Below are 27945 nucleotides of genomic sequence, written 5' to 3'. Positions count from 1 at the left end.
AGAGTAGAAGAGACTGTTACGCAATAGTGGTTTTAGCCCAGAGTAAGAAATTAAATTAATACATGGATTCATATACTGTAACTGTTTTGCCAAAGCTTGACTAGACTTGAAATCTTCCTGCTTAGTTTGTCCCGCCTCGTTTCTGCTGAACACGCTTCATAATTTATGACTCACAACTTCTTATTTTCAAAGATAAGATTTGACTTTTTTTTTTACGTCAGAATGTCGCGCTTTCTGTGGAAATGCATCAACAAACCTGCAGCTAGTTACAATGACTCATTCACAGGCACATTAGTTTTCTTCCACAATTCTTTTATTAGTTTTATTTCCAAATATAAATAACACCTCAAACAAAAAGCAGAAAAGCCACGCACATAGTCCGTACTGAACAGCATTGTCGGCCAACGACTATGTAGTACGTACAAATAATAAATGTAAACATTTTACAAAAATATACACAAATAGTCTTCTTCAACAAGCCCTGATGGAATGTTTTACATAGCTTCATTTAGTCAAAATAGTCTCATAAGTTAAACAAACAACCAGTTAGCAAATCCTTTAAATAAAAAAATAGTTATTAAACAGAAGGACTGTCATCTTTGACAGTATAAAATAAGTATATAATACAATAAAAAATACAATTACAGCTACAACCATCTTTCATATTCTTTTTATGCTCCTGCTTGTACACGTCACATCTATGGAGCCATCTGAGCGACACGTGTTCACACTGTACACAGCGGGAGCAGCACAGCCTCGGATCAGCGGCTTTTATTGTCCTTCTGATAGAGATCTGCTATTTGCACACACGTCCCAACGAGTGCCGAGGCCGCTGTTTTTGTTCTATGACCATCTCTGCGGTGTTGCCATGGCACCAAGGCCTCTGGCCCCAAACTCTAATCCCGTCCAGTGTGTCGAAATACCAGACGCTGGCTGAATCATTCCGGTATTACAGTCGTATTCCCATATGTTGTCATAGTCCACTTCCTGGTCATCTGGTTCTGTGGGTTCCAGATACGAGTGACGACCTGTCAGAGTCAAGAGGGAGAAAGAAATCCCCGGATTTTAGTTTCATGCTACAAAGGAAAATATCTCAGCATGACGGTAAAAAACTTCAATGAGTCCAAGAAAGAATTGTGCCGTGATCTTTATCGACCTAAAGCAGGGGGGTCAACCTCCTTTTAGTTCAGGGACCATTTATGAATAAGCTTGATCTCAACTGGGCCTCAGATTTTATGCAGGAAAATTAGTCATTTCAACATCAATGTGGTATAGTTTGCACTTCTACATATACATAAAATGCAGAATATGTAAGAAACCGGTTATAGCCAAGCAATTAGTGACAGATATCAGTCCCAACAGGATCTTCACTTTAAGTGTCCTGGATTTTGTAACCAATGTCCATTGAATAAAGGGAAATATTGTGTTGTAATTTAAGGAAAATTGTAAGATTTTTTCAGTTTTTTTTAAACAGTTTAATGTTAAAAATGACTGCAATCACAGGGAAAACTCTGAGCCCCTTGGAAATATTGTTGAGTTTCATTTACACAATGATTCATGTTTTCTTTGTCATTTTTACTTTCCTACGGGCCGAATTGGATGCTCCAATTTTAAGGATCTTGTAAGAATTTAGATTTTTTTTTTTTTTTTTTTTTAACAGTTTAACATTAAAAATGACTGCAATCATGTAATATAAGCACCTGGAAAACTGTTAACCCCTGCAAATATTGGTGTTTCATTTACACAATCATTCATGTTTTCTAGTCTAAACAAAAAAGTAAGACTATGCTGCAAACAAGGAGGAGTTTTTCTGTTACAAAAGGCTTGATTGAATACGGACCATTTTGATCTCAAGTGGGCCACAGATTTTAGGTGGGGGGAAAAAGGCACAATTTTTACATCATTATGCCCTAGTTTTCAATATCAGTTCAATTCATTAAAAAAAAAATCTTGATGTTGTTATCAACTTTTTGTGTAATTTAGAGGAATTTTGTGGAATAGTTTGTGATAAATTGCAAGATTTGCAGAAAAATTAAGAGTTCTTTCCACAGTTTGCAATTAAAAATGACTTCATTCATTGGATATAAACAAAGGAAAAATGTAAGCCCCTAACAATTTTGTAGAGTTTCAATAAATTGGTGAATTTGAGATGTCTACAACTAGATTATTTGGTCATTTACACAATATTTCATGTTTTTTCTCATTTTGACTTTCTCCTGAGGGCCAAAATGGATGCTCCAAAGGGCCGGATTTGGCCCCTGGGCCTTGAGTTTGTGACCTAAAGCAAACCTTTCCTGTAAAACCAGTGGTGCAGCGTTTCACTGCTGCTCCACCTGCGATTGATAGGAATCTCTTCAAACCGCTTTGTAACATGCTACCTTCCATAGCACTGCCAGATAAATTACAGTATTATATCCACTGCGATAAAAGAGACCGCAGATTTGTGCTAATGTTGTGTGCTGTCAATCACTGTAAGGAGTAATCTCTGCAGGCGTGTTCTCTTACATCGCCGTTCTGCCTCTTTGGGCGTCTGCGCACAAGTTGCACTAACTTGTGTTTTCTTGGCACATTTTCACATTTCCTGTGCCTTCCTGTCTGTGACCTTTAACCGTCTGCGTACCTACTGACAAGACCCCATGTTCAAAGAGCATGTGGTGTTGAATTTATGGCCACAATGGTGTGCGTGCAATGTTGCGTGTCCTTGGCGGTATTCAGCGAGGCGGCTCACCGTGCTGGCTGTCATTTGTCACTTGTGAGGAAACACGATGCAGCTGTGCTATAAATTTAAAGAGTCCAAGGTCCTCCTATAGATCACTGTGACATTTCACTTACAGACAAGTTATAATTATATAATATAATTATATTTTTATTAAATGATTCATTTAGTTATTTATTGTCTCTGCCAGGGAAGTAATAATTTCACCAGCGATTATTTCTGTCTGTTAGCAGGATTACAAAATCTGTTAAGTCAAATGTACTTCATAGATTTCTACCAAAGAAAGACCTCACGTCATGGAAGATTCTAATACATTTTGGGGGGAGTTGGATCAATATAATATTAAAGCAGAACTATGTAACTTGAGCTTAGCGCTCCCCCTAAAGGTCCCTTTTGGTTATGTCACCGCCGTAAAAACTCTGCACCCCCCACTGCCTGCCCCACCTCACAGCCACATGCGCACCTTTGCTCTCCTAAGACGGTAGCAACCAATCACTGAAAATTCCTAATTCAACAGTGACACTCAGGGTGCTTTCACACATATAGTCCCATGTGACCATGTGAACAGCATGAGGAAGAGAGACAATGAAGTGGGAGTAATACGGAAGGGAGTGTGGAATTGTGTGTGATATGTTTGTTTGTGTGCTGACAAAGCGTCTCTGAGAATGGATGGATGGATATTTGTGTGTGTGCGTGCCTGTTGCCGCGACGACAGCATGGAGTTGCTCCGTTCCTCGGACATAGGTCTTCTTTGCCTTTGTTTTGCTGGCTCCGCCATGATATAAGTTTGAGAAACGTGAACTTGTAGACAACCGTATGCAGTCATAATCTAGCATTAGTTTGTATTGGGCTGCAGTAAAGCAGTACGTCTTGCTAAAGGGTCGGAGGCAGGAAAGTTACAAGTACGTTTATTTGGCCAGAGACAGCAGGGGGGATGAAAGACCCCCCAATCACCCCATAAACATTTGTATTACCCTCACAGGGACTACGAGAAGGATTTATTAAGATTAAAAAGTTACTTAGTTCTGCTTTAATAATGCATTGGATTTCATAAAGCGCTTTTCATAGACACTCAAACCTGGGACAGATTGACAGAAGTGAAGCTGCTTTAGTGCACCAACGGTCCCTCCGACCACCACCAATATCTCTGGTCTTTGGAGAGAGCAGACGTGTTTTCATTCGCTCCGATAACACGACCTTGGCTACAGCTGGCTACAGCTGAACAGCCTGAAAAATTGGGCCCAAGACTGAAGGAAAATGGTGAAAAACCCACAGGGAGGCCCTTCAGAACCCAATTCGGGTTTGGAAGAGGTCAAGGAGATGATACGCGAGGGTCTACGAAACCTATCTGCCGAGATAAAGTAGTTGGAAAAGACGCTGGAAAACTCACTGGAAAACCTATAAAGCGAAGCAAAGGTACTGAAAGAAAAGAATGAAAGAAATGCTGTTGAACGCCAGGGTTGAACAGCTGGAACAGCTGGATCAGTTTTTAAAGTTAAAGAATCCCTATTTCTCATGAAAAATTCATGATTGACCAATATTCATGAAAGTTTATTCATTTACCACTCTTTATTGTGGATTTCATCGCAATTTTTTCTAAAATGTGTATCTGTAAAAGTAGAATTTTTTACGGGGAAGTCGCAAGACGTAAAATCGTGATGTAAGAAGCTGCTGCAAAGTCCTACACTCACAGAGGCATGCTGTCCATACAGGAATACTTCAGATTCTTACCTGGTGAGTGACTGTAGGGTATCTGAGCGGGGTTCCTCACAGAGCTCGGAGGGTAAACGATCTGTCAACAGATGAACAAACGGAGAAAGTGATCAAACACAGCAAATAGTCTCGTCTTTCCTGAAAACATGTTTCATTTCACACCTGTTATTACTTGCAACACACACACACACACATTCTAGGAACATGAGTGTCCTGGGAGACTAGTGTTCTGTGCCTCTCACCTGTTCCTGCTCTGGGTTCACTTGGTTGGGCCTAGACAGAAGCTTCAGCCTGGAAAAGGCATCCACTCTCTGTTCTGATTGGCCCACAGGGTTTCCACTCTCTTGTCCTTGGGAGTTGGACAGGACTAAACTTCTCCTGCTTTGTCTGCCCAAAGGAGGAGTGCGGAGCTGGAAGGATGAGGGGAGGAGCTGGTGGGAGTCTTGCTGGTGGGATCGGTGCTGAAGCGACTCTGGTCTTATCTGTTCCTTCAAGGAAAGGCAAGAGATAGTTTTAGATCAGTAATTCCAAACGTTTCACAGTCCTGTACCCCCTACCGCTGCACATAACACAAACATAATAATGTAATGCAGTGTGTTTCACCCTTGGGGTCGTGACTGGTTGGACCGATATGGATTTTTTAGGGCCGATACCGGACTGCCGATTTACAGCTTCCAAAAATACTGATTAAAATTTTTTTTTTTAAATGTTTTGATTATTATTCTTTTTCAAATTATAACACCATACACAAAAAACTATCTTAAACAACATATTCTGTACTTTCACTTTCTCAAATATAAATCTAGCTCAAATAAAATGCAGTATAAAAATATCTGAGCTGTCACATCTTGTCACATTGTCACTAATCCTGGCAACAACAAACATTATCAAAAGCTAATTTTAGAAAGAAAGAAAAAAGTATCTGGAGACGGCAAAAATGTGTGATATTAAAATGGGGTCACGACCCAAAAAAAGTTGGGAACCACTGATATTATGTCACATACAATGTAGCCCTACAGTGAAATTTGTCTCTGAATTTGACCTTTCCTGTTGAGAAACAATATATAAATATACAGTGATTATATTAAGATGAACAATATAAGGTGATTATATATAAAATTAATAATATAAGGTGATTATATGTAAGGAGATTATATATAAGGTGATTAATGTATAATACAATAATGTATGGTGTTTAAATATAAGGTGATAATAATCAAAAAAGAAAAAAAAAACTGTAACCATGGATAGTCTTATATCGGCTATTGTGTAATTTGCAGCAATGTATGAAGGCTCCTGACTGCTGGTCTATTTATATTCTAGTTTACAATTTTTATTTATAATTCTTGTACCCCCTATGACAATTTGCGTATCCGTACCCCAGTTTGGGAACCTAGGTTTAGAGGGTAAATTATGGTTAGTTGTTAATTCATTAAATATAATTTTGGATTTAACTAAACTGTTATGCAGTTTAAATCAAAACCATCCTTCCGTCTGTATCTCTTTGTTTATGTGGGTTTACAATGCTAAATATTAGCATTCGTTTCTGTAAATTGAACCATTTGATCTTAAGCTCCTGCACTTACCGCTGTTCTCGCCTCATCCACGGAGTAAATATCAGGGCTGCACGGCACGTCGTACAGTGGGGACAATGGCTGCCGTACGGTACACATGTCAGAGTGGCGCTGAGGGTTGTTTAAATAGTTCAGGGACGCCTGAGGAGTGCTCCAGCTGTTTGACTGAACGGAAAAAGAAAAAGAGAGTTAACACAAGAGCAGCATGTGCTTTCTATGTGTCAGGTATTTGTCAGTTATATACGCCACACTGATTCTGAAATGAAGGCCAATCATCCTGTGCAGCAGTGAGACACCAAATATTACCTGATGTATGACATGTACGACCTCATGAAATGTTAATGAACTCATTGGTAATACACAAATAAACATAGAATTAAATAAATGCATTTTGCTTTGCCGGCTTTACTCTGTTACAATATCAGTAAGTAAACTGTAAATGTAGTGAATAATTTATATTATTCCTATTGTTTTTTTTGTCTTTAAAATGCTTTTAACCATGTCTGACCGGATGCCACCATTGTTATGCAGTGGTGTAAACAATGAATGTTGTGTACAATTAGTGTTAATTCTCTCACAAATTAAAAGAAATAATTAAAATAACGAAAGGCGGCATCAGTACATGTGTCTCCCTTTTGGAGACATTGTTAGACATCAACAACCTGCTGTTTAGTTGGCTTTTACATCACTATGTTAACCCAGTGTTTTTCAACCTTAAAGTTGCCTGAAAAAAAAATTACTGATTAAAATTATATATATATATATATATATATATATATATATATATATATATATATATATATATTGAAATTATTAAATCAATATTATTTAAATAGTATTCTTTACTTTGCTCACTAATCCTGCTGCTACTCTATATTTGAAACGCAGTATATAGACGTAAAACAGACGTGATTAAAAACTTATTCTATAATTTGAAGAAAAAAAATGTCTCTGGGGTCGGAAGAAATTTGTGATTTAAAAATGGATTCACAACCTGTGAAATGTTGGGAACCACTGCGTTAACCATTTACAAAGAATGAATATTAGAAATAGAAGTCAAATATGTGGCTTATTAATGTGTATAGTTATCGGATGTGAAATATCAAACAGCAGTTTAAGTAAAAAAAATTAAAAAAAAGTCAAGGAATTTATATGGAAGCCTGTCACACAAAAGAATTCACCACAGAAAGTCATAATTATGAGTTAGTAAAGTCATAATTATGAGAAAATTGTTTTAATGTAAATTTGCAAAGAAAGATACAAAAATGTGACAAACTCATTTCACAATAAACACTAAGAATTCTAGGATTCTAAGAACTGAATAAACAGCCAAAATATGTGTTTTGAATGAAATATTATTTAAAGAAAATCAAAAATGGTAACTATGGAAGCCTGTTTCTGCCACTAAAACAAAATAATCACCAAAGTCATAATTATGAGTTAGTAAAGTCATGTTTATGAGATAGAAAGTCATAATTAGTAGACTACCTACACTGACTGTTACCATTCTTACTTTTCTTTGAATAATATATAATTCAAAACACATTTTTTTTTTTAGGTCTTTCTTAACTTTCTTTGCAAATTTATATTACAAATAATTTTCTCATAATTATGATTTTACAAACACATAATTATGACAGGCTTCCATAAATGTACAATACTCCATTGATTAAATACTAACTTTAAAGCTAGATAAAGCTGACGTATGTTTACTGGAAGTGTCCCAAAACTTTTGGCAACATTGCTTTCCCTGTCATAGATGTCATCACCACATACAGTATTACCCCAAACAATTCTGTTATCATTGTGTACATTTTTCACTGCATACACTGCTTTAAACAGTTTGTCAACATGCAGATATGTGATTTACCTTGATGAGCTGGGCTTTCTCAAAACGTGGGGCGTTGCCCCGTTGCAGGCCAGAGTAGGGTGTGCCGTACACCTGAGGCAGCACTGAGCCCTCTACGGGCTGCAGGAAGGAACCACGCTGGGGTGAGGAGTAGCGCGTCGGGAAAGGTCGTAGGTCACGCTCGGGTCGGGTGTGAGATGACACGCTGTTGGTTCTGCTGCCCAGTCTGGTGGTCTCACTGGAGGAGGGGCGGCTGGAGCTGTACTGTATGGACCACAAAGACCAGCAGGCAGGAGGAGTTTAGGACCATAGTGGCATCTGAAGTTCATGGTCTACCACAATTACATTTTTAAAGTAAAATGATGTCTTCAATTATCCAAGTTCAATTACAATTACGTTGACCAACATTTTTTCAAATTACAATTCTAATTTTTCTTCTGATAGTAAATTACAATTAAAATAATTAATTAATTTCAATTAATCACAATTATGGGGCCTGAAATAAATAATTGCATTAAACTGAACCTTCCTCTTGTGTTAGCTTTCTGTTAGCATCTCTTATAACGGGTCAGTTTTGACCCATGTCTTAAATCAGCTCTAAAATACACTTAACAATCTTATTTATCATCCAACTTGTTTCTCATCTCTTTGTGACCTCATTAGGCTTCTTAATCAATTCAAATATTGATTTCAATCTTTTTGGCGTGAGCCTCTAAACCCTTTTTTGTGTCAGTATAACCCTTCATTTTTTAAATGGTAAAATGATCCTGAAGAAAGCTGACAGGTAAACTTGATATGAAACATTTTTTAACAATTGTACGTATACTACATACTGTATGTGTAAGCCATAGAACTGTAACATGGTTCCCCAGTTTTGATTAATTAAATTACAATGAACAGTTTTTGTGTAAGTTCCATCTCAATTACTGTTACAAAGCAAATTAACGAAACTCAATTCAATTACGATTAACACATGTTTCCAATTACGAATATAATTAAAAATATGTCGTAATTGTAGTTGATGACCAATTACGTGATTACAATTATAACTGATCCCAACCCTGACTCACACGCCTTTGTTAAACAGGTATAAGAATTAATAATATATATAGCAGACATAGTAAAGCTTGTCCTATTAAAAATAATATTTTCAGTACAAGGTGAAATAAGCAGTGGCCCCTGTTGGCAGCTGAACACACGCTCACATCCTGCCCATCACTAATGAGCGCTGGCAGGCAGCCTCAGCTCTTCTCCTGGGGGAGATTTGGTCAAACATCCTGATAATGCTTGAGTGCTTCAAGGCTGTTTCTCTGCTGCAGAAGGATGTGAGGATGTTGTTTTGGGTACAAATGACTGACTTTGTTATCTGAGCCTGTGTAACACGAGCGCTTCATTGTCTCGACCTTGGTTAATAATTGACGATCTTTGCTCAAGAAAGGTGTCGTTGCTGCAGCTCCACCAAAGTTAATACCTGTTGGTTTTTCCTGTGCACGTGCAAACCTGCTACCATTTATATCCATGCAAACATTGATGACCTGCTGTGTTTCATTGGGCGTAGTACAAGGGGTGGACTGGCCATGTGACATACCAGGCATCATCCCCCAGTGGACCATTAACCCAAAGTGGGCCAATGCGATCTGCTACGTGTTTTTTTTGCAGAGCGAGTGGAGGCAGACGTGGTAACAGGTGGCCAAAAAATGGTCCAAAAGTGACAAAAACATGGCAAGAAAAAAGTGAAAAGTGATTAAAATGGGCCAAAAGCAGTTAAGAGTGACCAGAAAATGGGCAAATAAAAAGGAACCAGGTGGTATGTAATGATAAAAGGTAACTTAAATGAGCAAAATGTGGTAAGCAATAGTGAAAAAGGACCATATGTGGCAAACAATAGTGAAAAAGGACCATATGTGGCAAACAATAGTGAAAAATGTGGAACAAAAACAGGCAAAATGTAGGGAAAAATGAAACAAATGGTATTTATTGTACAAAAATTAGCTTATTTGGTTGAAAAGTCGCCAAAAAAAATGAAAGGACAAAAATTTGATAAAAGTGTCGAAAACATCTTGCAAAAATAGACAAATAATAAAAAAGGGATATTTATTAGACAAAAATTTGCTTATTGGGATGAATACTGTCCAAAACATTTTATGAAAGGAAAAAAACTAAATAAAAGTGTCAAAAAGGGATATTTATTGGCAAAAGGTAGCTAAAGTCTGAAAAGAGTATCAGAACTTTTAGAAAAGGGGAAAAAATGGGACAAAGAAAGTTGCAAAATGGCCAAAGGAAATAGGTTAAAAAAGGGTTAATGTTTCCTCCTTTTAAGGTTTTCTGGGGGAATAATAATTCTAATTAAGACAAAGAGCTACATGTTGAGCATCACAGACTTAATAACAACTTCTACATGATGTTACTTATAATGTAATGGACTGGTCTGGACAGAAAATGCCAGGGCTGAGTTTTGGTCCCAGTCCACCCCTAGCGTACTATATGACAAAGGTCAAACAGGAAGTGGGAAGTGGTGAGCAGCAGCTGACTTACACAAAGAGGTTCAGTGTATCCTGGGGAAAGCGGGTCTTCTTCGTGAATGGGAAGCTGAGGGTTTTGAGACAAGCGTCCGCTGAGTGATTGGCTGAACTTAAGAGAGTCGGCTCTTTCCTGGCTGCTTCCGCTCCATCTGTCAAACTTTGGAGCCTTCAGATTAAAGCACATACAAAAAAAAATAAACTTCATCAGAAACCAGGTACGGTAGTCTTTGTCTGTGAGCAAAACCACAAGAATAAAACTATCTCTATATTTATTAATCTATCTATTACTGTAGATCAGTGGTTCTCAAACAGGGGTACGTGCACCCCGAGGGGTACAGGAGCACATTGCAGGGGGTACTTGGAAAGATTTAACAATGAATTGAAAAATAATCAGGAAATGTTGGGAGTTCCTTTTTAAGCTATATTTTGGAGAAAGTCACCACAAACTACCAGTACTATTATTGCTCAGTAAAATACAATATTTTCTTGTAACTTATTGAAACAGGATTATTCTATGCTGTACAATTTATCACACTTCTGACAATAATGAACTACATTTTACAAAGAACACTGTATTTACTGTACTTACTATTGACTACTTTAAATTCCACTCATTGTTTTGAATTTGTAGATTAAGTCTTAGGGAACCAATGTTTGAGACACATTTAGGGGGTTTAAGAAATGAAATTACGGAGAGGGTTCTTATGATATAAAGAGGGGGTACACATGATTTGACAAAAATGCAAAGGTGGTACACGGGACAAAAGAAATTAGGCACCACTGCCGTAGATATTGAGTCTTTGACCGTTCACTAATAATACAGTATATGTTTCATTCATCCTATTGCTTAAACCAGTATGTAAAAATAATCACTTTTTTCATTCAATTAGCTGCCTTTAAGTACAAAAAAAGTATCAAAAACATCTATTATGCATCACTTTGTGCATTATACAATAACATCACTATGTAATGTAGATAATTATAGATAATCAACATTCTTTCATTCCTAATTCATCTTGTACATCTGAAAATATGTCTGTGAGTTAATTATTTTATCTCGACGTATGTTATTATGAAACACTGCAATAGAGACAATTCAAAGTTGTCTGTCTGGCTTATTAATGTTATTACTTCATAACAATTACACTCCAACCTTCTGTTTGAAAGGCAATAATTCATTCTGCAGTTGTGTATCATCATGTGTAATTAATTCTTTGCCCATAAAAGGATTGAAAGCAGTCTTCACCTCTGTGCTGGTCGGCGTGTAGATGATGTCATAGACGGGAGGCGGCGGGCTGAGAACGGGCACGTCAGCAGCTTTGAAATGCTGGATCCAGTCGCAGAAGGCGGATCTATCCAGACAGGACACCACTATGGGGTTGATCAGCTTCCCTGTGAGGACAAAGCCTGTCATTTGGTCCAATGGCTCAGTGGAATGTGCTTTAGTAAGGACGTTATTCACCAGGGATAAAACCAGCTCATTCATATGTACTCTGTGACGTTAGCAGAATGATGCAAACAGCTACTTTACATAAAACATGCAGGGGAATGTACAACCCCTTTAGCAGGGTTGGGGTCAATTAGAATTGTAATTGATAATTATTTACAATTATGGCACAATTATAATTGTCATTGTCATTTTAAAAATCTGTCACAGTCGTAATCGTAATGAAATTATAATTGAGTTTAGAAAATTGACTGTTTTGCTATGAAATATCTATAAAAAATTGTCAATTGTAATTTAACCCAAAACTTTTCTATGTACAGTTCTACACATATATAATAAACAACTATTAAAATATAGTTTATATTAAGGTTTCCCACATTTCACCATTTGAAAAAAAAATGAAATCAAGAGGTATACTGACACAAAAAAGGCTCAGACGTCCACACCAAAAATATTAAAACCTATATTTTCTTTGATTAAGAAGCCTAACAAGGTAACCAATAGATAGGGAAAAAAATCATGATAGATATTTGTTTTTAGTGTATTTTACAGCTGAATTAGGACCCGTTATCATAACAGATGCTAACAGAAAGCTAACACAAGAGGAAGGTAAACTTTTATTAGGTTATTTATTAAAGGCTCAGTCATTGTGAGTAATTGTAATTGAACTTTAGTAATTGAGAATGTAATTGTAATCGACTTTCTGGGGATAAAAATTAATAACTGTAATTTAAATGTCTTTGGAAAAAATGCTGATAACTGTAATCATAACTGAATTAGGTAATTGAATACGGAATTGTAACTGGAAAATGTAATTGACCCCAACCCTCTCCTTTAGCATGTTAAAAATCAATCATACATATTTATCATCAGCATGCAGGAATGAGAGTCTTCTATTCACCTTCAATCATAAACGTGTTGGGTTTGACATCTTGACAGGGGGTCGTCACTGTTACCATGTTGAGTGGTAGTTTTCCCTGAAATCACATTGATTATTTAAAGCAACTGCAGCAAAAAAAAAAACACACCAGATTTTAAATTACATTTGAGGGTAGAAAATACACTTTAATATTACTTTATAGAAGAGTCCGTCATTCTCCTCGGACAGGATGATCAGAGTTGATGGATACATCACCAGTAATCTGTCACTTTGCTCCTGTGGAAACATTATTCATTGTGGTTCATTTCATTTATTCGGATTAGTCAATTTTCCACCATAACATTTTTCACAATATTTTTCACTTACAAATCACACCACATACGGTAAATAGATTATGGACCTTAATCACATCACAATCATTCAACACAATGTCCACATAAACAAATAAAAACAAAGAAAATGCCTAGCAACAGTAAGAGCACAATACGTGACACAGGAGCAGGTTTAAGTTGCACTGTGTACACAGTATGACTCTCTAATGATCAGGCTATAAATAGCATCTCAACACATTGCATTCATTTAACGCAAACAACAGCGTTTATGATAAATATTAGAAAGCTTATGTATGTTTATATTTCTACAATAATTGTAATTCACCTCTCCTTTAGATCACATCAAAGCAGATATTTCCTCAGTGAAAATTTGAATTTTTTCTTGAGTTAATGTGTTAATGTTGCCATGGCTTTATACAGTACTGTACTTTTCATCATGTTGTTTTTCTGCCTTTTGCAGCGTGTCTGGTTCTGTAATCATGTTCATTAAAACTACACCAAATAAATATACTCATAATAATAATAATAATAATATATTTTATTTATAAGCGCTTTTCAAAAACTCACAACAATAAAGGTAAAATAGACAATACATAACAATGGTGCTCTTTAAATAACACTCTGAACATCTGAGATACACAATTATAAATTCAGTAGTGAGGCTGTTCATGCAACAGAACAGATGTCAAAGTAATGAATTACAAATATTCACGTTACTGTAATTGAGTTACGTTTATGGGTACTTGCACTTTTTTTGGTACATTTCTAAACCAGTCATTTTACTTGTACTAAAGTATGTTTTAAAAGAAGTAAATTAATTTGTTACATTTTTACACTCAACCGTTAGAGTAAATTATTATTTTTTTGTTTTAAAATGATTAACGGACATTGTGAAACTACCAAAAATTGAAATAACCAGACAACAATCAGATGCATCACGTCATAGCCGACCAACCAGATTAAACGTAATCCACCACCTGGAATTTTCTCATTTCTAGAGTTCATAAATACTTGGTCTCAAAGTTGTTGTTTTTTTTTTCTTTTTAAATTGAATTAATTGGTGTTATTTTATTTTAAAAATGTATTTCATTTGAAGTTGTTTTACTGTACGCAAGAGAACCGTTGCAAGATTTATTACCAAAAATAAAAACATGGGGGGGTGAAAGTAACTAGTAACCTTTACTTTGAGTATTATTTAATTGAGCTACTTTTTACTTGTACTTGAGTAATTTATGTATGACTTACTTGTACTTGAGTACAATTTGAATCAAGTAACAGCAGGATATACAGTATCAGTGCTGTTTACACCTCTGTTTTTGAATATTCATTCACTCACTGCTGCGTCACATTTACAAAAACAAGTCCTTCAGAGTTCAGGAAGGTTGTTCTGTACATGTGGTTTCAGTACCTTCAGAATGTCCCAGGTTGAAGACATGTACAGTGTAAACCTGAATGTTTTCAAACAGCATGGATTCGTTTTGTGTTGTTTTTCTATCTCTCTTTGAAAGTTGAAATATTACAACACATAGCTCTACTAGAAGGTAAAAAACACAGGTCCAGATAACTCCAGCAGAGATCAGAAGAAGGCAGAAAGGTAAGGTTAGCCCTCTGTGCAAACACATGGGATTCTTTCAGGCCACCACACCAGTGAGAACTTTAATGAAATCAGTTAGCAGGGCATTTAAAGGTGCGGCAGATGAAGAGTTTATGTTTCTTTTCAGTTTGGGAGGGAGTGTCTGGATGGACAGCTGACATTCCAGCTGTGAGGTGAGCTGACTGAGTGTCACTATAACACGCCCAGGCCCTAAATCTCAATCACTTCAATGAGACTCGCCGCTATTTCCCACTGAAAATCAATATCTTTCAGCAAGTTGAGTCAATACCCTTGTGTTTCTTGGCTGGTATGTGAAACAATGTCTACAATGTGTGTTATTGCTCATATGTCATGTAGTTTTGCAAAAATATTTATATCATTTTCAACCAAAAAAAAAAAGCTGGTTTATGCAGGTATTCTGTTTGGAATGTCAAGTGAATTTCATCTAATCCTAGTTTGGTCTCCACCCTTTTCACATTTACATGTATGTTGTGCAATCTGAAAAAAACAACAACACTTGAGTCACATAGATTTAGGGATTGTCCTAACTTTGGTTTCATTGTGTAAAAGATTTCCAGGATTTGAAAACACCTAACTAAGCAGAAGACCGGGAAATGTAGTCGTCAATAATATGTGACCAAAAATGGTGGGAAGTTTTGATGGAGATCAGTGATGTCATACCTGGCAGGGCAGGTGCTGGAGGCGGACCTTGGTGACGTAGGTGATGGGGCCCAGGCTATCTCTCTGGGAGCCTTCCCATTCAAAGATTGGCTCTCTGTTGATGGAGTTCCTCAACTCTTCTTTTCCTTCTGGACACTCATCTTTGTTTTGCTAAAAGGTTGTACACAAAAACAGCAATAATTATGTTCAAAACTAGAAATAACTTACTTCCCTCCAACTTAATAAATATGTTCAAAGAAAGAGAGGGGCGTCGTCCCCTCAGAGGGGATCTAAACATACACAACACAACCATGAAAAGTAGATGTATGTCTGTCTGTGGGGTGTTACCAAATGAATTGAAATACTGTATAGTAGAAATGTGTTGATATCTAAAAAAACGTACAAAGATAATATGATGGAAAAGTACAGAAGTGATTCTGGGCTACAGAGAGTGTATGAAATGGTGTATTTTCGATACATTTTTTTCATTTTATTTATTTTTTTATTTTTCAATTTCTCTATCCCTGAAACAGTGTTCTGTATGTCAGTATCAAGAATATGTATGTATATATGTATGTATATATGTATGTATTAGAGCTGAATGATTAATTGCATTTGCAGTATTATTGTGATATCATAAAACACCATTTTCTAATTGCAAAGGCTGCAATTTTTTTTATTTCATTTTTTTTTCTCCTTGTACTGTCCTGTTAAGTTCAGAGAGTGTTTAAGTAGTGCAGTCCACATGTTTACATGTTTCATGAAACGTGAAGTTTAACATGTTGAAGAGGTAAAGCCACAGATATGTTTGCTTTATTTTTGTTTTATCTGTGCTTTAAAATGTATATTTTATATATATATTTAAAGTTTAAATAAATCTGAAATTGTTTATTATGAAAAAGATTGATTTATTGCTTGTGTTCATTGAAAAACACATGACAAGAGGCCCTAGAAAAAATAATCTCAGATTATTTTCCAAAATTGTTCAGTCCTAGTATGTACAGTACGTACGTATGTATGTATGTTTTTTTGCTTTGATTATCAATTCAACTTGTATAGGCATATATGTATATTATTTAGCTTTGATTATCAATTAATGTTGTATTTTGTAATATAGATGTCAAATGGAGGGGAGGGAGTGGGGGGGGGGGTTAAACATAAGCTAAGGCTTCTGCCCCCTGGTCTGACCAGAGTGTAAACTGTGTATGCTCTGACCAATAAACCAAACCAATATATGGAATAGAGAGTTTTGTCACTTTGGTGAATAAGAACAAAACTCTGAGCTTTTCTCTTTTTTAAAAAAAAAAAAAAAAAAACTGCTTTGAAAAGTCATTAATTAAAGTATTCTTTCCTAAAAGAACATTTCACACCTGTGGGTGTGTTCTGCCCTTTAACCCTGTACAGATGTGACGGTAGCTTGATGAAAGCTAAGACTCTGCCAACGCCCCTCCCTAGTATCCAGGCCTCAGGGAAGAGCCAGCGTTGCCCTACATTACTCACCAAACGTTCAGCCACATCCTGTTCTACCAGGATCAGGTGAAGCCAAAATATTTGTTTGGATAATCCAAGTGTGAGCACTCAGAAAAAACACAATCAAGTGCGTGTTTGTTTCTTTGAGACAGGCCTACGTCGATCAGTGCAGCAAACACGGGGCCATTCCTGTGTTGCCTAATAAGTATGGATAATTGATATTAATACGCGTGTGGTTTAACTTACTTTCACTCTGGTGTAGCTCTCAGGAGAAATGGCTGTGCCTCCATTGGCTTCGATGTTTTCTTTGAGAAGGCCAAACCAAAGATCCATTTCTGCTTGGTTGGCGCAGTAGACGACGATAGGGTTCAAGCTGACACCTGCACAGGTCACAGTTAAAATGATACATTCTGACATAATAGAGCAGGGGTGTCAAACTTATTTTAGTTCAGGGGCCAAATACGGAGCAGTTTGACCTGAAGTCAGACAGATTTTTTTGTGGGGAAAAGAGCAAATTCAACATTTTTAAAGAGGTACCAGGGGCTTTGGACATTTTATAATACCCAAGATTGGAGTTTATGTCTGTCTGCATGTGAGGTGAACATATGGAAAAGCCTGGGATGTCTAAGCATTTAGAGTTTCAAGTCACTTCATAAACGTATGATCTAGTCACAATTAGGGGTGAGTATTGGCAAGGATGTTGCAATACGATACGTATCACGATACTTGGGGCGCGATGCGATATATCAGAATATTCCACCCAGTTAATATCAAAATTAAATGTAGAGATGAAAAATTAAGTGGCTGTATATGTTCATCAGAAGATAATGATCATTCAGAGAACAAACGGAGTCAAAATATTTGCTTCAAAACATCCTTTTTATTATTTATTAGTGTTTTTGCTGAAAAAATAAATAAATACAGTGTTACACACTGCCATCATAAAATCAAGTGCATCAAGTAACCATTGCAACACATTGAAAGCATTGTAACCACTGAAATATTGCACAAAAACACAAAAATATTGATTTTTTTTAAAAAATTATTATTTATTTATTGATTTAATTTTAAAAAAAATCAATTTTTAATTAGAAAAATCGATTTAAAATGACACCCAAAAAATTACGATATATTGTGAAATCGATTTTTTTTTCACACTCCGAGTCACAATACAGTTAGGATGGGGGCGGGGCTCAATGCCACTAATGGGCCCATTACATCTAAGGTTAGTGTTGTTTTTATATGCAAATTGAATTGAATGTAATTTAATGCTATTTTACATTGTATTCTTACATATCGTAAGTTACTGATTATTAGTTAGTCAGTTTTTTGCTGAGTTTTTTTCCTGTTCTGTTTAGTACTCATTGTGTATTTCTAGAAGTCCAAACAGATAGAAGCAATACGATGAAAATTGTATGATTAAGAAATGGGGGTGGGATTAAATAAGTCTTTTTTCCCTTTCCATTTGAGTACACATATGACAACTGTAAGTGTACATGGATCTTATATATTATTTTGAACATCTGTGATTGTTTTTTCTCTGTTGGAGTTTCCTTGTACACAAAGAGTTCTTTTGTTCCATTTGTTTTTTGTTTTCTTGTCCTTGCTCGAAAAAAACAAATAAATGAATGAATGAAATGAACATTAATGTGCCCTGGTTTGTACTTTCATGTATAAATGATAAATAAATCCCTGATATATATCAGTCCCTGCAGGATCTTCACTTAACTTTCCCTGATTTGGGGAATTTGGGGAAAATTCATGAAACAATTTGAGGAAAATGTGTCAGATTTTGGAACAATTGAGAGTTCTTTCGACAATTTGAGATTAAAAATGACTGCTGTCATGTGATATAAAAAGTGGAAAACTGAGCTCTGCAAATATTGTGGATGTTAATAGAATTTTTGCATTTGGAGACAGCATTTTTCATGTTTTTTCTATCATTTTTACCTCATCGAGCGGGCTGAATTTGATGCTCCAAAGGTCCGGATTTAGCCCCCAGGCCATGAGTTTGACACATGGGCAATAGAATTTCCCCTATTAAGTATTTTCTACACAAACATCTATAAAGAGTTCACACCCAGCCTCGTTAGATGTTATACAATAATTACACAAACTCTAACATATGTTGAGGACATAAAACCACATGTAAGGCTTATTGTGTGACTGACCCCTTTGACCTGCTGTGTCTGGTATTCAAAGCTTGTGGCACACTTTCCCTCCCACAAACATTTTACCGCAGGAGAACTGAGCCAAGGCTGAGGCAAAATCTCCCTCTGACTATCAATCCCACACATACCAGAGATAACCAGGGAAGATGATCTGTTTCATCCCAGCCCAGGGCCTTTGTAGCTTAATTGTCGAAAACCAGAGACTGTTGGCTCCCAAATACACATAGACCTTGACCGTCTATAGCTCGACCTCAGAAAACATTTCACAGAGCCACACTCGGGTGAAATAACTTGAGTTTACACATGTGGTAAACCATTGTTAAATGTTAATATCCCTCATTATCTAACTTTTAAAGCAACATGACTAGCAATCATGTGAATACTTCTGGGATTTTTGACCATTCTTCCTGTGAATTTTTCTGATTCGTCAGTGCTCACTCCGGGAAAGAATCAAGCTGGTCTCATAAATGCAACAATAATATCACATCTTTAACTTGACTCAGTACTATGTCACGCTTCCTCTTCCAGTTTCCTGTCTGTGATCCCTCCCATTAGGAAAATAAAACACAGAAATACAACACCGTTAAAAACCAAGCTCAAGCTGGGAAGTTGTTCAAATAATTCAACGTGAAAGCTGCACCGCAGAGTGCATCAATATTGTGACAGCAGAGATTTCAGTCAGATGATGCAGATAGGAACGTATAAACACAGAAACCTTAGACCGGGGTGTCAAACTCGTTTTAGTTCAGGGGCCAAATACGGACCAGTTTGATTTTCAGTGGGACACAGATTTTAGGTGGGAAAACAAGCAATTTCAACAATGATATGCCCTACTTTGCATTTACACCTTTAAATGATAAATAAAGTATGTAACTTAAAGGTGCAGTCCGCGACTTTCAGATCCCTCTCTCCCCTCCCTCCCCGCTGCAGGTCACAGGCATTCACTCAGATGATCTATACAACATTTGATCCCTGATTGTGTTTCCCACACAGTTCGGAGCACAGACTAAAGCCATCTCGCCACAACTGCTGCTTTTTCATCCCTACTGAAAACAAATCAAGTGTCAGATTCTTCATTGGGAGTTTAAAAGCTCAGCGTGGCTTCTCTGAGGCATTAACCTGAGCAGTTATTGGAATGTGCCATAGATTAAACGCAGTGACAAGGCTAAGAACAGCAGCCCGGCTTTTCTGCTCGACAGCTGGGACTCACTGAAGTGCACCTGTTGTCTAACAAGCAAGGTCTCCAAGGCCAGTTTGGCCCCCTGACCGAGGGTGAAAGGGGCCCAGCTCTAGTTAGTCTTGGGTTTGAATAGAGGTGAAGAGGTGAGGGGGAGCGTAGCACCTTTGAATCACTGGAATGTGATAACATAGGAAATGCTGTGGCCTGAAAATAGTGTACCGTTGCTAGAAAGTGTTGTAGGCGATGAGAAATGTTACTGATGCTCAGCAAGCCACAATTAAAGGTTAGGAAATGAAGTGTGAGAGAGAACACAATACTTTAACTGAAGTAAACATGAGTCATATTTCTGGGTATACAGTACTGTAGTTCATTTTCTCAAGCTTATTTACTTCTATAATGTTAAACGTAAGTCAATTCCGGCCTGCAGGCTTGTCTCATACACTAAGAATCATAGGAAAACTTTGATCATTAAGTAAAACACCTAATTGCTCACATTAAAGCTGTGCACTTCAGTAGATTATCTAGGATGTTTAAGTAGTTAACTGTTAGAGTACTATTGTTGAAATTGTACATATTTCATTAAAATAAGAGATACTGTAGATACTAATCTGCCTTTGGGCCCTGGCCTATTATGTGTTACAAGCTCCTGTTTTATAGTTTCTGATTAATATAACTGCTTCTTTAAAATTGATTAGCAGCATTCAACATACCAATGAAACAAACCTGATCATTCTAATATACCAGGCTTGTTGCCAATGCCAAACTTACCGTTTATCTGGAAGGAGAATTCCTGCGGCTGGCTGTGATTGCAGTTCTGCTGCAGGTTGCAGATGGTCAGTTCTTTTAATGGAAGCGTTCCCTGCACACAAAACAAGGACTAGTTCACATGTGTCAAACTCAAGGCCCGGGGCCCAAATCCGGCCCTTTACAGCATCCAATTTGACCCGCAGAAGAAAGTAAAAATGACAGAGAAAACATGAATTACTGTGTAAATGACCAAATAATCCAGTTGTAGATACTGTATGTCAAAGTCACCAATGTATTAAAACTGCAATATTTTTACGGGCTTGTGTTTTTTTTTCCTTTGTTTATGTCATATGAATGCAGTCATTTTTAATTGCAAACTGTGGAAAAAACAATTCCTCACAAACAATTCCACAAAATTCTTCTAAATTACACAAAAATTTAAAAAAAAAAAATCAGGATTTTTTTTTTTTTTTTTTAATGAATTGAACTGCATAAGGATGTACAAATTGTGCTTCATAATGTTTCTTTTTTATTTTTACTGTTGAAAAAAATTAAAATTCTTACAATATCCTCTAATTTTCTCAAATTATTACATAATATTTCCCTTAATTGAATAGAATTTGAAAATTTAAAGTGATGATCCCTTTTGGGACTGATATCTATCACTTACCACTTGGATAGTGTCGGTTTCTTACATATTTTGTATTTTATGTATACATAAAAGTGCAAACTAGGGCACGATAATGTTGATATTACTGATCAAACTTTGGCCCCTGAACTAAATGAGTTTGACACTTCTTTTAACAAACAACCTCCTCTTCGCTTTCGACCCTTTGGTAGTTTAACCCCTAAATATTAACTGATTAATTCAAACTCTAACATAGAATATCACTGAGGTCACTGCTGTGAGTATACGATGTATTCATGTCTGGCTTCTATTTGCCATCAATAGCCTGACTCATTGTTCTCACATGTGCTCATCTGTCTGTCTTTGGCATTGAGGGGGTTTCTTTGCTACGGTGAGCAGCTGCTTCATGCTTTATGAGGCAGGTGAAGCTGCTTGGTCATACTTTCTGTTTACCAACAGTGTGCTGAATTAAGGTAACACAAGAGTGTCAGAGGTTTTAAAATGAGTCAAGGGGTAGACAGAAGCTTGGTTACCTGGTACGTCAGTCCAGTTGTGTTGTTAGAGACAAAGTGAAGGTGCGTCTGGAAGAGGTCCAGGTAGCAGTCATGTATGTCCTGCAGAAAAGGTGACAAGACAGTTTAAAACGAGACAGATCGCATAGAGGTACTCCCTCGGAGTCAGTATAACCCTCCTATATAACCCCTTGGAGTCAGAATTAGCCCTCAAAGTCACGTATTTGAGTTTTTGAAAAGCGTTATATAACTCTGATGTATTTTTATAACCCCTCGGAATCAGTTTAACGCTTTATAGTCAGTATTAGTAATGCAGTAAACTGTAGTTTACTGTTCCAATCATTGACTGGAGAAAGAATGGACGTCCCCCTGCTGACTGGCTGCAGTATAGGTCATAAGCCCCGCCTCCTCAGTGTTAACGGATGGGATAATGGTGAAATTGTAAAATTGAAATACTCGTCACATAACATTTTTCCAAACCTAAACTCTGCTGTGATCATTAATTATCATCCTCCTACATTGTGTTCAAGTCCTCATTTTTCTGTGAAGTTTGTTTAAAATAAGTTATTTGAGGTTGAAAAACGGGATTGATGTCATATATGACGATGATTGACAGCCGATGATTGGGCAGTACGCAAAATGGGTGGGGCGTGCTACTAGGGCTCCTCCCGCCAGACCCTACTGCTCAAACTCTAGCTCCAAGATGGAAGCGCCCCTAAGCACCGTATTTTGGCTGAAGGAAGGTTAAGTGAGAACAGCTACAGTGCACGCCCACTGGTTCCAATAGGTATAAATATGAAAATTTAAATAACATTTTGCCAATTAATCAATCGTCAAAAGATTGCAGGAATGTCCTTATTAATCTGTACGCTGGGTTACCTTGATATGTAAAATTTGAGTTAATTTGTGGGATGTGTTATGTGACAAATATATGTTCTCCAATAACAATAAACAACACATAATATACTGTACATCTTCACTAATTAAGAATAACAAAGTAGATCATTTTATTAAAACAACAAAGCCCAAAGTTATACACGTTTTCTCCCCCCTCTGAGTTTTGTTCTAAACTCTTCCACCTTGCGTTAGTATCATCTGATGAATGAGGTGTTACAGCGTGTTCTTTTCTCTTCATGACGAACCTCCATCCATCTTCTGTGTCAGTGCTGTTGTGTCACGGCTCTGACAAATAGTACAGTAGTTGTTCCACAGTGAGAATCTAGCATGTTCTATATCAGTCTGTCAGATGGGATCTAGCCTGAGGTTTACTGTCAAAGGTGTTTCGCAACACAAGCATGTCCAAACACAGACCCACGTTCGCTTGGTGAGAAACACTGGATTATTCCTAGACAGCTGTGATACCTGTTTACTTTCGATCTGTTTCTCCACTGTTTTTCAGTTCCTGACATCATGTGAAGCGGATTTTTCCAAACGTTTTGAACCGCAGCAGGGAATGTCTGCATTGTGGTGCAATATCTTTATCTCACCTGGCAATGATGGAAGCGGAAACGGACTTTGGAGCTGTGAATCATTCGTCCATAATTCTTCACATTGATACTGCTCTTCTTCCAGCCACTGGCCAGGTCATAGGGAAACGGTGGATTCCATTTTATGTTGTCTATCTTCTGTAGATCTTTATCAGACATTTCCTGTAAACGGACAAGGTGTTAGATGCAGGGGTGGACTGGGACAAATATTCAGCCCTGGCATTTTCTGTCCAGACCAGCCCACTACATTATCAGTGACACCATCTAAAAGCTGTTATTAATCAGTGATGCTCAACATGTGGCTCTTTATGTCTTAATTTTTTACCCATTGCCTTTGGCCATTTTGCAACTTCCTGTGTCCCAATTTTTCCTCTTTTCAAAACACTTTTTTCAGTCTTTATCAACCTTTTGCTAATAAATATCCCTTTTTTACTACTATATATTGTCCATTTTTGCAAGTTCTTTTTGACACTTTTATCTAATTTGTGTCCTTTTTTTAATTTTGCTTTTGGGCCATTTATCATCCCAATAAGCTAACTTTTGCCCAATACATACCACTTGTTTCCTTTTCCCCTACATTTTGCATTATTTTGTTACACATTTTTGCCCTTTTCCACTATTGTTTGCCACATGTTGACCATTTAATCTACCTTTTGCCATTACATACCACCTGGTTCCTCTTTATTTGCCCATTTTTTGGCCACTCTTGACTGATTTTGGCCTATTTTAGTCACTTTTCACTCTTTCCTTGTCACTTTTTTTGTCACTTTTGGGAGTTTTTTTTGCCACCTGTTAACATGTCTGCCTCCACTTGCTTGTCAAAAAAAGGACCAAACCTGACCTTTGGGTCAACGGCCATCAGGATGATGCCCAGTATACCAGTCCACCCCTGGTCAGATGTCATGTTTTCTATTTTAAAGAAGACTTAATGGCCATGTTTGGTATGTAGAAATGATGACGGTAGTTCTCCTGGTGTTACTTTGTTCCACCAGCTGATGGTGAGTCTTACCTTCCTGGGGGTGACTGTGCACAGGATATTGATGATACTGTTGGACTTCTCCTGTCCCTCCTGAGGATTCGACTTACGAAACAGGCGACTGCTGTTTGGGAGAAAAGATAATCATGTGTTACTCCTTAATCTCCAGTGTTTGCCATCCATTCCATTTTGCTGTTTATTTAACTTCCCCATTGCAGTGTCAACAAGAAATACATCCTGTTTATGGGAGTCCACTGTTGTCTTCTTTGATGTAGAGATGAACTAGATAGTATACTTTTTTCATTTTACTCTGTTTTGCTATTCAGAATCTGAAGTTTTTACTGCTCTGTTGTAATTATTTTTTGCCTGACAATGTAAATCTTTTGCAGGATTTTCCTTTGTCTTCATTCCAACAACGTGAGCCATTTTAAATGATAAGAAACAATCAGGTCCTGTCTTTCTGATAGGAAGGATATGCCAAAAAAAAACCTAGTGTTCAATGTCCCTCTTTGTTTTGCTCGGCCCTCATCCGTTATCGTTAGTGTCACCATCTTTATTAGGAAGCTTGCTCGCTGCTGAGATAAAACCCTGGGACTGTGTTTACTATCTGAGCTTGTAGTCGATCTGCTTATCTGTACATGTGTATCAGGGTCCCTGGGCCACAACACAGGCCATTGTGGATCTCATGGACTTCCTGGACATGGTCTCTGATTCTCATGTCCTCATGTAATGATTTGTAAGCTTTTAAATGAGGAATGCAAACTTGTTTTATACAAATGCAGTCGCAGCGTGAGAAAGGAATGCACATCAGTAAATAGATAGTGCCATAGATTGTACGCCTAACATTCTTACAGTAATGGCTGTGGCATTCACGAGTACATACTTCCCTTTTCTTTTGGGAATACCTGAGCATGGCTTGATTTACCAACACAAAGCGTGGACACAGGGGTTGGGAAACCAGAACAGTGATGGTATTGTTAATGCTGAACAACTGATCCAACTTGGAAGGTGTAGCACCATTCAAACTTAAGTCGTTGAAGTAAGTGCATTAATGGAAAACATCCTGTTGATCAATGAAACCGTGAGAGTACATGAGCTGAGCATGAATCATCTCACAGGTCAGCAGAGTGCAGCTGGTGCTAATTCATGTCAGATGTGTAGATCCAACAGAGTTAGCTGGACCTGAGTGACATGCCCAGGCATATAATCCTGGAGGATTCAAGAAAAGATCTTCAAAGTCTTCACAACAATTTATCATCTCTAACATCTGGCTTGATACAGTGGTTCTTATCATTTAATGAGTGCATCTTACACATGTGATTGTGATAAGAAATGGGGTTCAGGTCTGAATTTTTGGAGGGAAACCGGATTTACCGACAGCTGGTAGATCATCTTCACAGAAATTTGAAGAGAAGGCAAATGGTAACTGGATCATTGACACCAACCAACAGCCAGACAGGCACCACTCTGCTACGACTCAGGGAATATCCTGTATTGCCATTTGATCTCAAGCCCTGGCCTCACAAAATTAACAACCTCTTATTAAACTCACTCCTTAAACCAGGAGGTCCTTCAAAGTAAAAACACAAGATCTACAACACCCAACTAGACTCAGTGACAGAATACATGTTCCCACTGACACACAGTGAATACCTGAACAGGTTCAATAATTCCTTCCTACCTGTTTCTTCGTATGAAACTTTTGCTGGAGAATCTGAAGTTCTGTTGGGGGACACATGACATGCTGCTCCCCATGCTGCTGGTCTGATGTGCTCTGTGGGCAAACTGGGGCTTCTTCTGGGATGAATGAGTGTAATCCAAGAGTGCACTGTGCTCTTCACTGAAGTCACACTTGAACTGAAGTAGTGGGCTGGGTGAGGGCTGTAGAGTCAGGCTATGAGTCTGCATGAAAGGGGTGGAGTTTAGGGCTATGCTGTAGGACTGACGCACACGCACACACACACACGCACACACACGCCCTACATCTGAGTGAGACTGTCTGCTAAATAAGTCCCAGCAACAACAGTGAGGTGTGCCATTTCACACCTTCCCAGAGCCAAATGGAGCTGGTCGTTGGGTCACTACTGCATTGAATGGTCATTAAACACACACACACGCACACACACACACACACACACACACACACACACACACACACACACACACACACACACACACACACACACACACACACACTGTATGGTGTGTGTCAATCAGAAGGTTAGATGGGGACTTCTGCTGGCATGCCCAGACCTGAAAATTTCTCCACACTCAGATTTACCATTTATTACTGACCACTCAAGCACATCGGTGTTGATTTGAAACCAAAATATCTGATATATTACTAGATCTTTTTGTCACACATTGACAGTAAAACAGTGCCGATGTCGAAAACAGATAAAAGATCACAGGGATTGTTTAAAAGTAGGAAGTTCTCAGTTACAGGATGCTGACAGAGTCCAAGATTATAACTTTCATTAGATGAGATATGACTCCAAAACGAAATCACACTTACATATTTGAGGGAGGATTCCATTGAACAATCTGTCACTTTGAGAAAACAGAGAACACTAAACTTAAAGTATGTTATTTTAAAACCGGTCTGTGCGTCTTTGTGATTGTTTCACGGCGGATGAAAACAAGAATGGAATAAAGGCTTCTTTGACTGAATGAAGAAGACTAAATTAACTGTAATTTGATATGGAAGTGTGTATCTTTAAAAAACAAAACAAAACAAAAAAACAGGGTTTCACCTCACCAGAGAGACTAGATTTAATTAGCATCAAATGATGTGTTTTGCACAATGTGCTTCAGTTATCAACTACAATTAGGAACTATTTGCATAATAATGAAACGCCTTTATCTTTACTATGTTTTTGTTTTATTTTTGTTCTTTACAGTTAAATATTTCAAGTATTTGTAAAAATTCTACACAAAAAGTGCACAAGATGACTGACCAAGTCTAAAATAGGACAGTTGTCATGAATACATGTAAATAAATGCAATGAAGATATTTAAGATATGAGAAATGTTCAGTAAATATACATGTTGAATATGATTTGCCTACTATTTATTATTTATAGATTAATCCAAATGATGTTAATGTATACAAAATTTAACCCATCTGGATCCATTTGTTTAGTTTTATTTTTTCTTCAATCATTTCCAAAGAAATACTTAGAACTCTGTGTGTTTTTCCTTTTTCTTTTTTGCATTACACCCTAAAGGGTTTTTTTTGGGGGGGTTAAGTTGGAACTTTCACTTTTTTCCTGAGAAACCGTGTAATTTTCCAGTCGTCTGCCTGAAGTTAAATGAACCGAGTGGTCTTATCAGTCTGGAGAAGAAAAAAAAGGTCAAACACTCATGACCAACCTGTGCTTGCTCATTCTTGAAGTCATTGTCTGTGTTCGCGTCATAACATGTAAAGTGTGCTGCAGTTTGTCAGTTACTCAGAGCCAACGACCTGTTGAGCTGGTTGTTAGAGCTG

The 27945-nt window shown here is 37.3% G+C and overlaps 1 protein-coding gene across 1 annotated transcript; it reads right to left on the bottom strand.

Moving 5' to 3' along the window:
• Positions 1-295: 295 nt before the first annotated feature.
• On the bottom strand, positions 296-26318 carry plekhn1 (pleckstrin homology domain containing, family N member 1). Its single transcript, XM_028453903.1, has 16 exons — positions 26140-26318; positions 24492-24582; positions 23483-23644; positions 22017-22097; positions 20877-20967; positions 17004-17137; positions 15309-15458; positions 12897-12977; positions 12723-12798; positions 11621-11766; positions 10388-10540; positions 7874-8116; positions 6016-6168; positions 4672-4917; positions 4448-4508; positions 296-1028 (listed from the first exon to the last, which is right to left on the bottom strand). The coding sequence occupies exons 1-16, from the start codon at positions 26211-26213 to the stop codon at positions 844-846; spliced, it is 2127 nt and encodes a 708-aa protein (XP_028309704.1). The 5' UTR covers positions 26214-26318; the 3' UTR covers positions 296-843.
• Between the last annotated feature and the right edge of the window lie 1627 nt (positions 26319-27945).

The sequence above is a fragment of the Gouania willdenowi genome, chromosome 7 (genome assembly GCF_900634775.1).
Source record: "Gouania willdenowi chromosome 7, fGouWil2.1, whole genome shotgun sequence".
Lineage (NCBI taxonomy): Eukaryota > Metazoa > Chordata > Actinopteri > Blenniiformes > Gobiesocidae > Gouania > Gouania willdenowi.
The sequence above is the reverse complement of the archived record's forward strand: the minus strand, read 5'-3'. Positions and strand labels throughout refer to the sequence as shown.

Bases quoted from the DNA above. Each gene is read 5' to 3' on its own strand.
- plekhn1 (XM_028453903.1), bottom strand. From the start codon at position 26,213: ATGGGGAGCAGCATGTCATGTGTCCCCCAACAGAACTTCAGATTCTCC. The intron at 24,583-26,139 runs GTAGGAAGGAAT...TCTCCCAAACAG, and splicing joins AGTTTCATACGAAGAAACAG to CAGTCGCCTGTTTCGTAAGT. The intron at 23,645-24,491 runs GTAAGACTCACC...GTCCGTTTACAG, and splicing joins GCACAGTCACCCCCAGGAAG to GAAATGTCTGATAAAGATCT.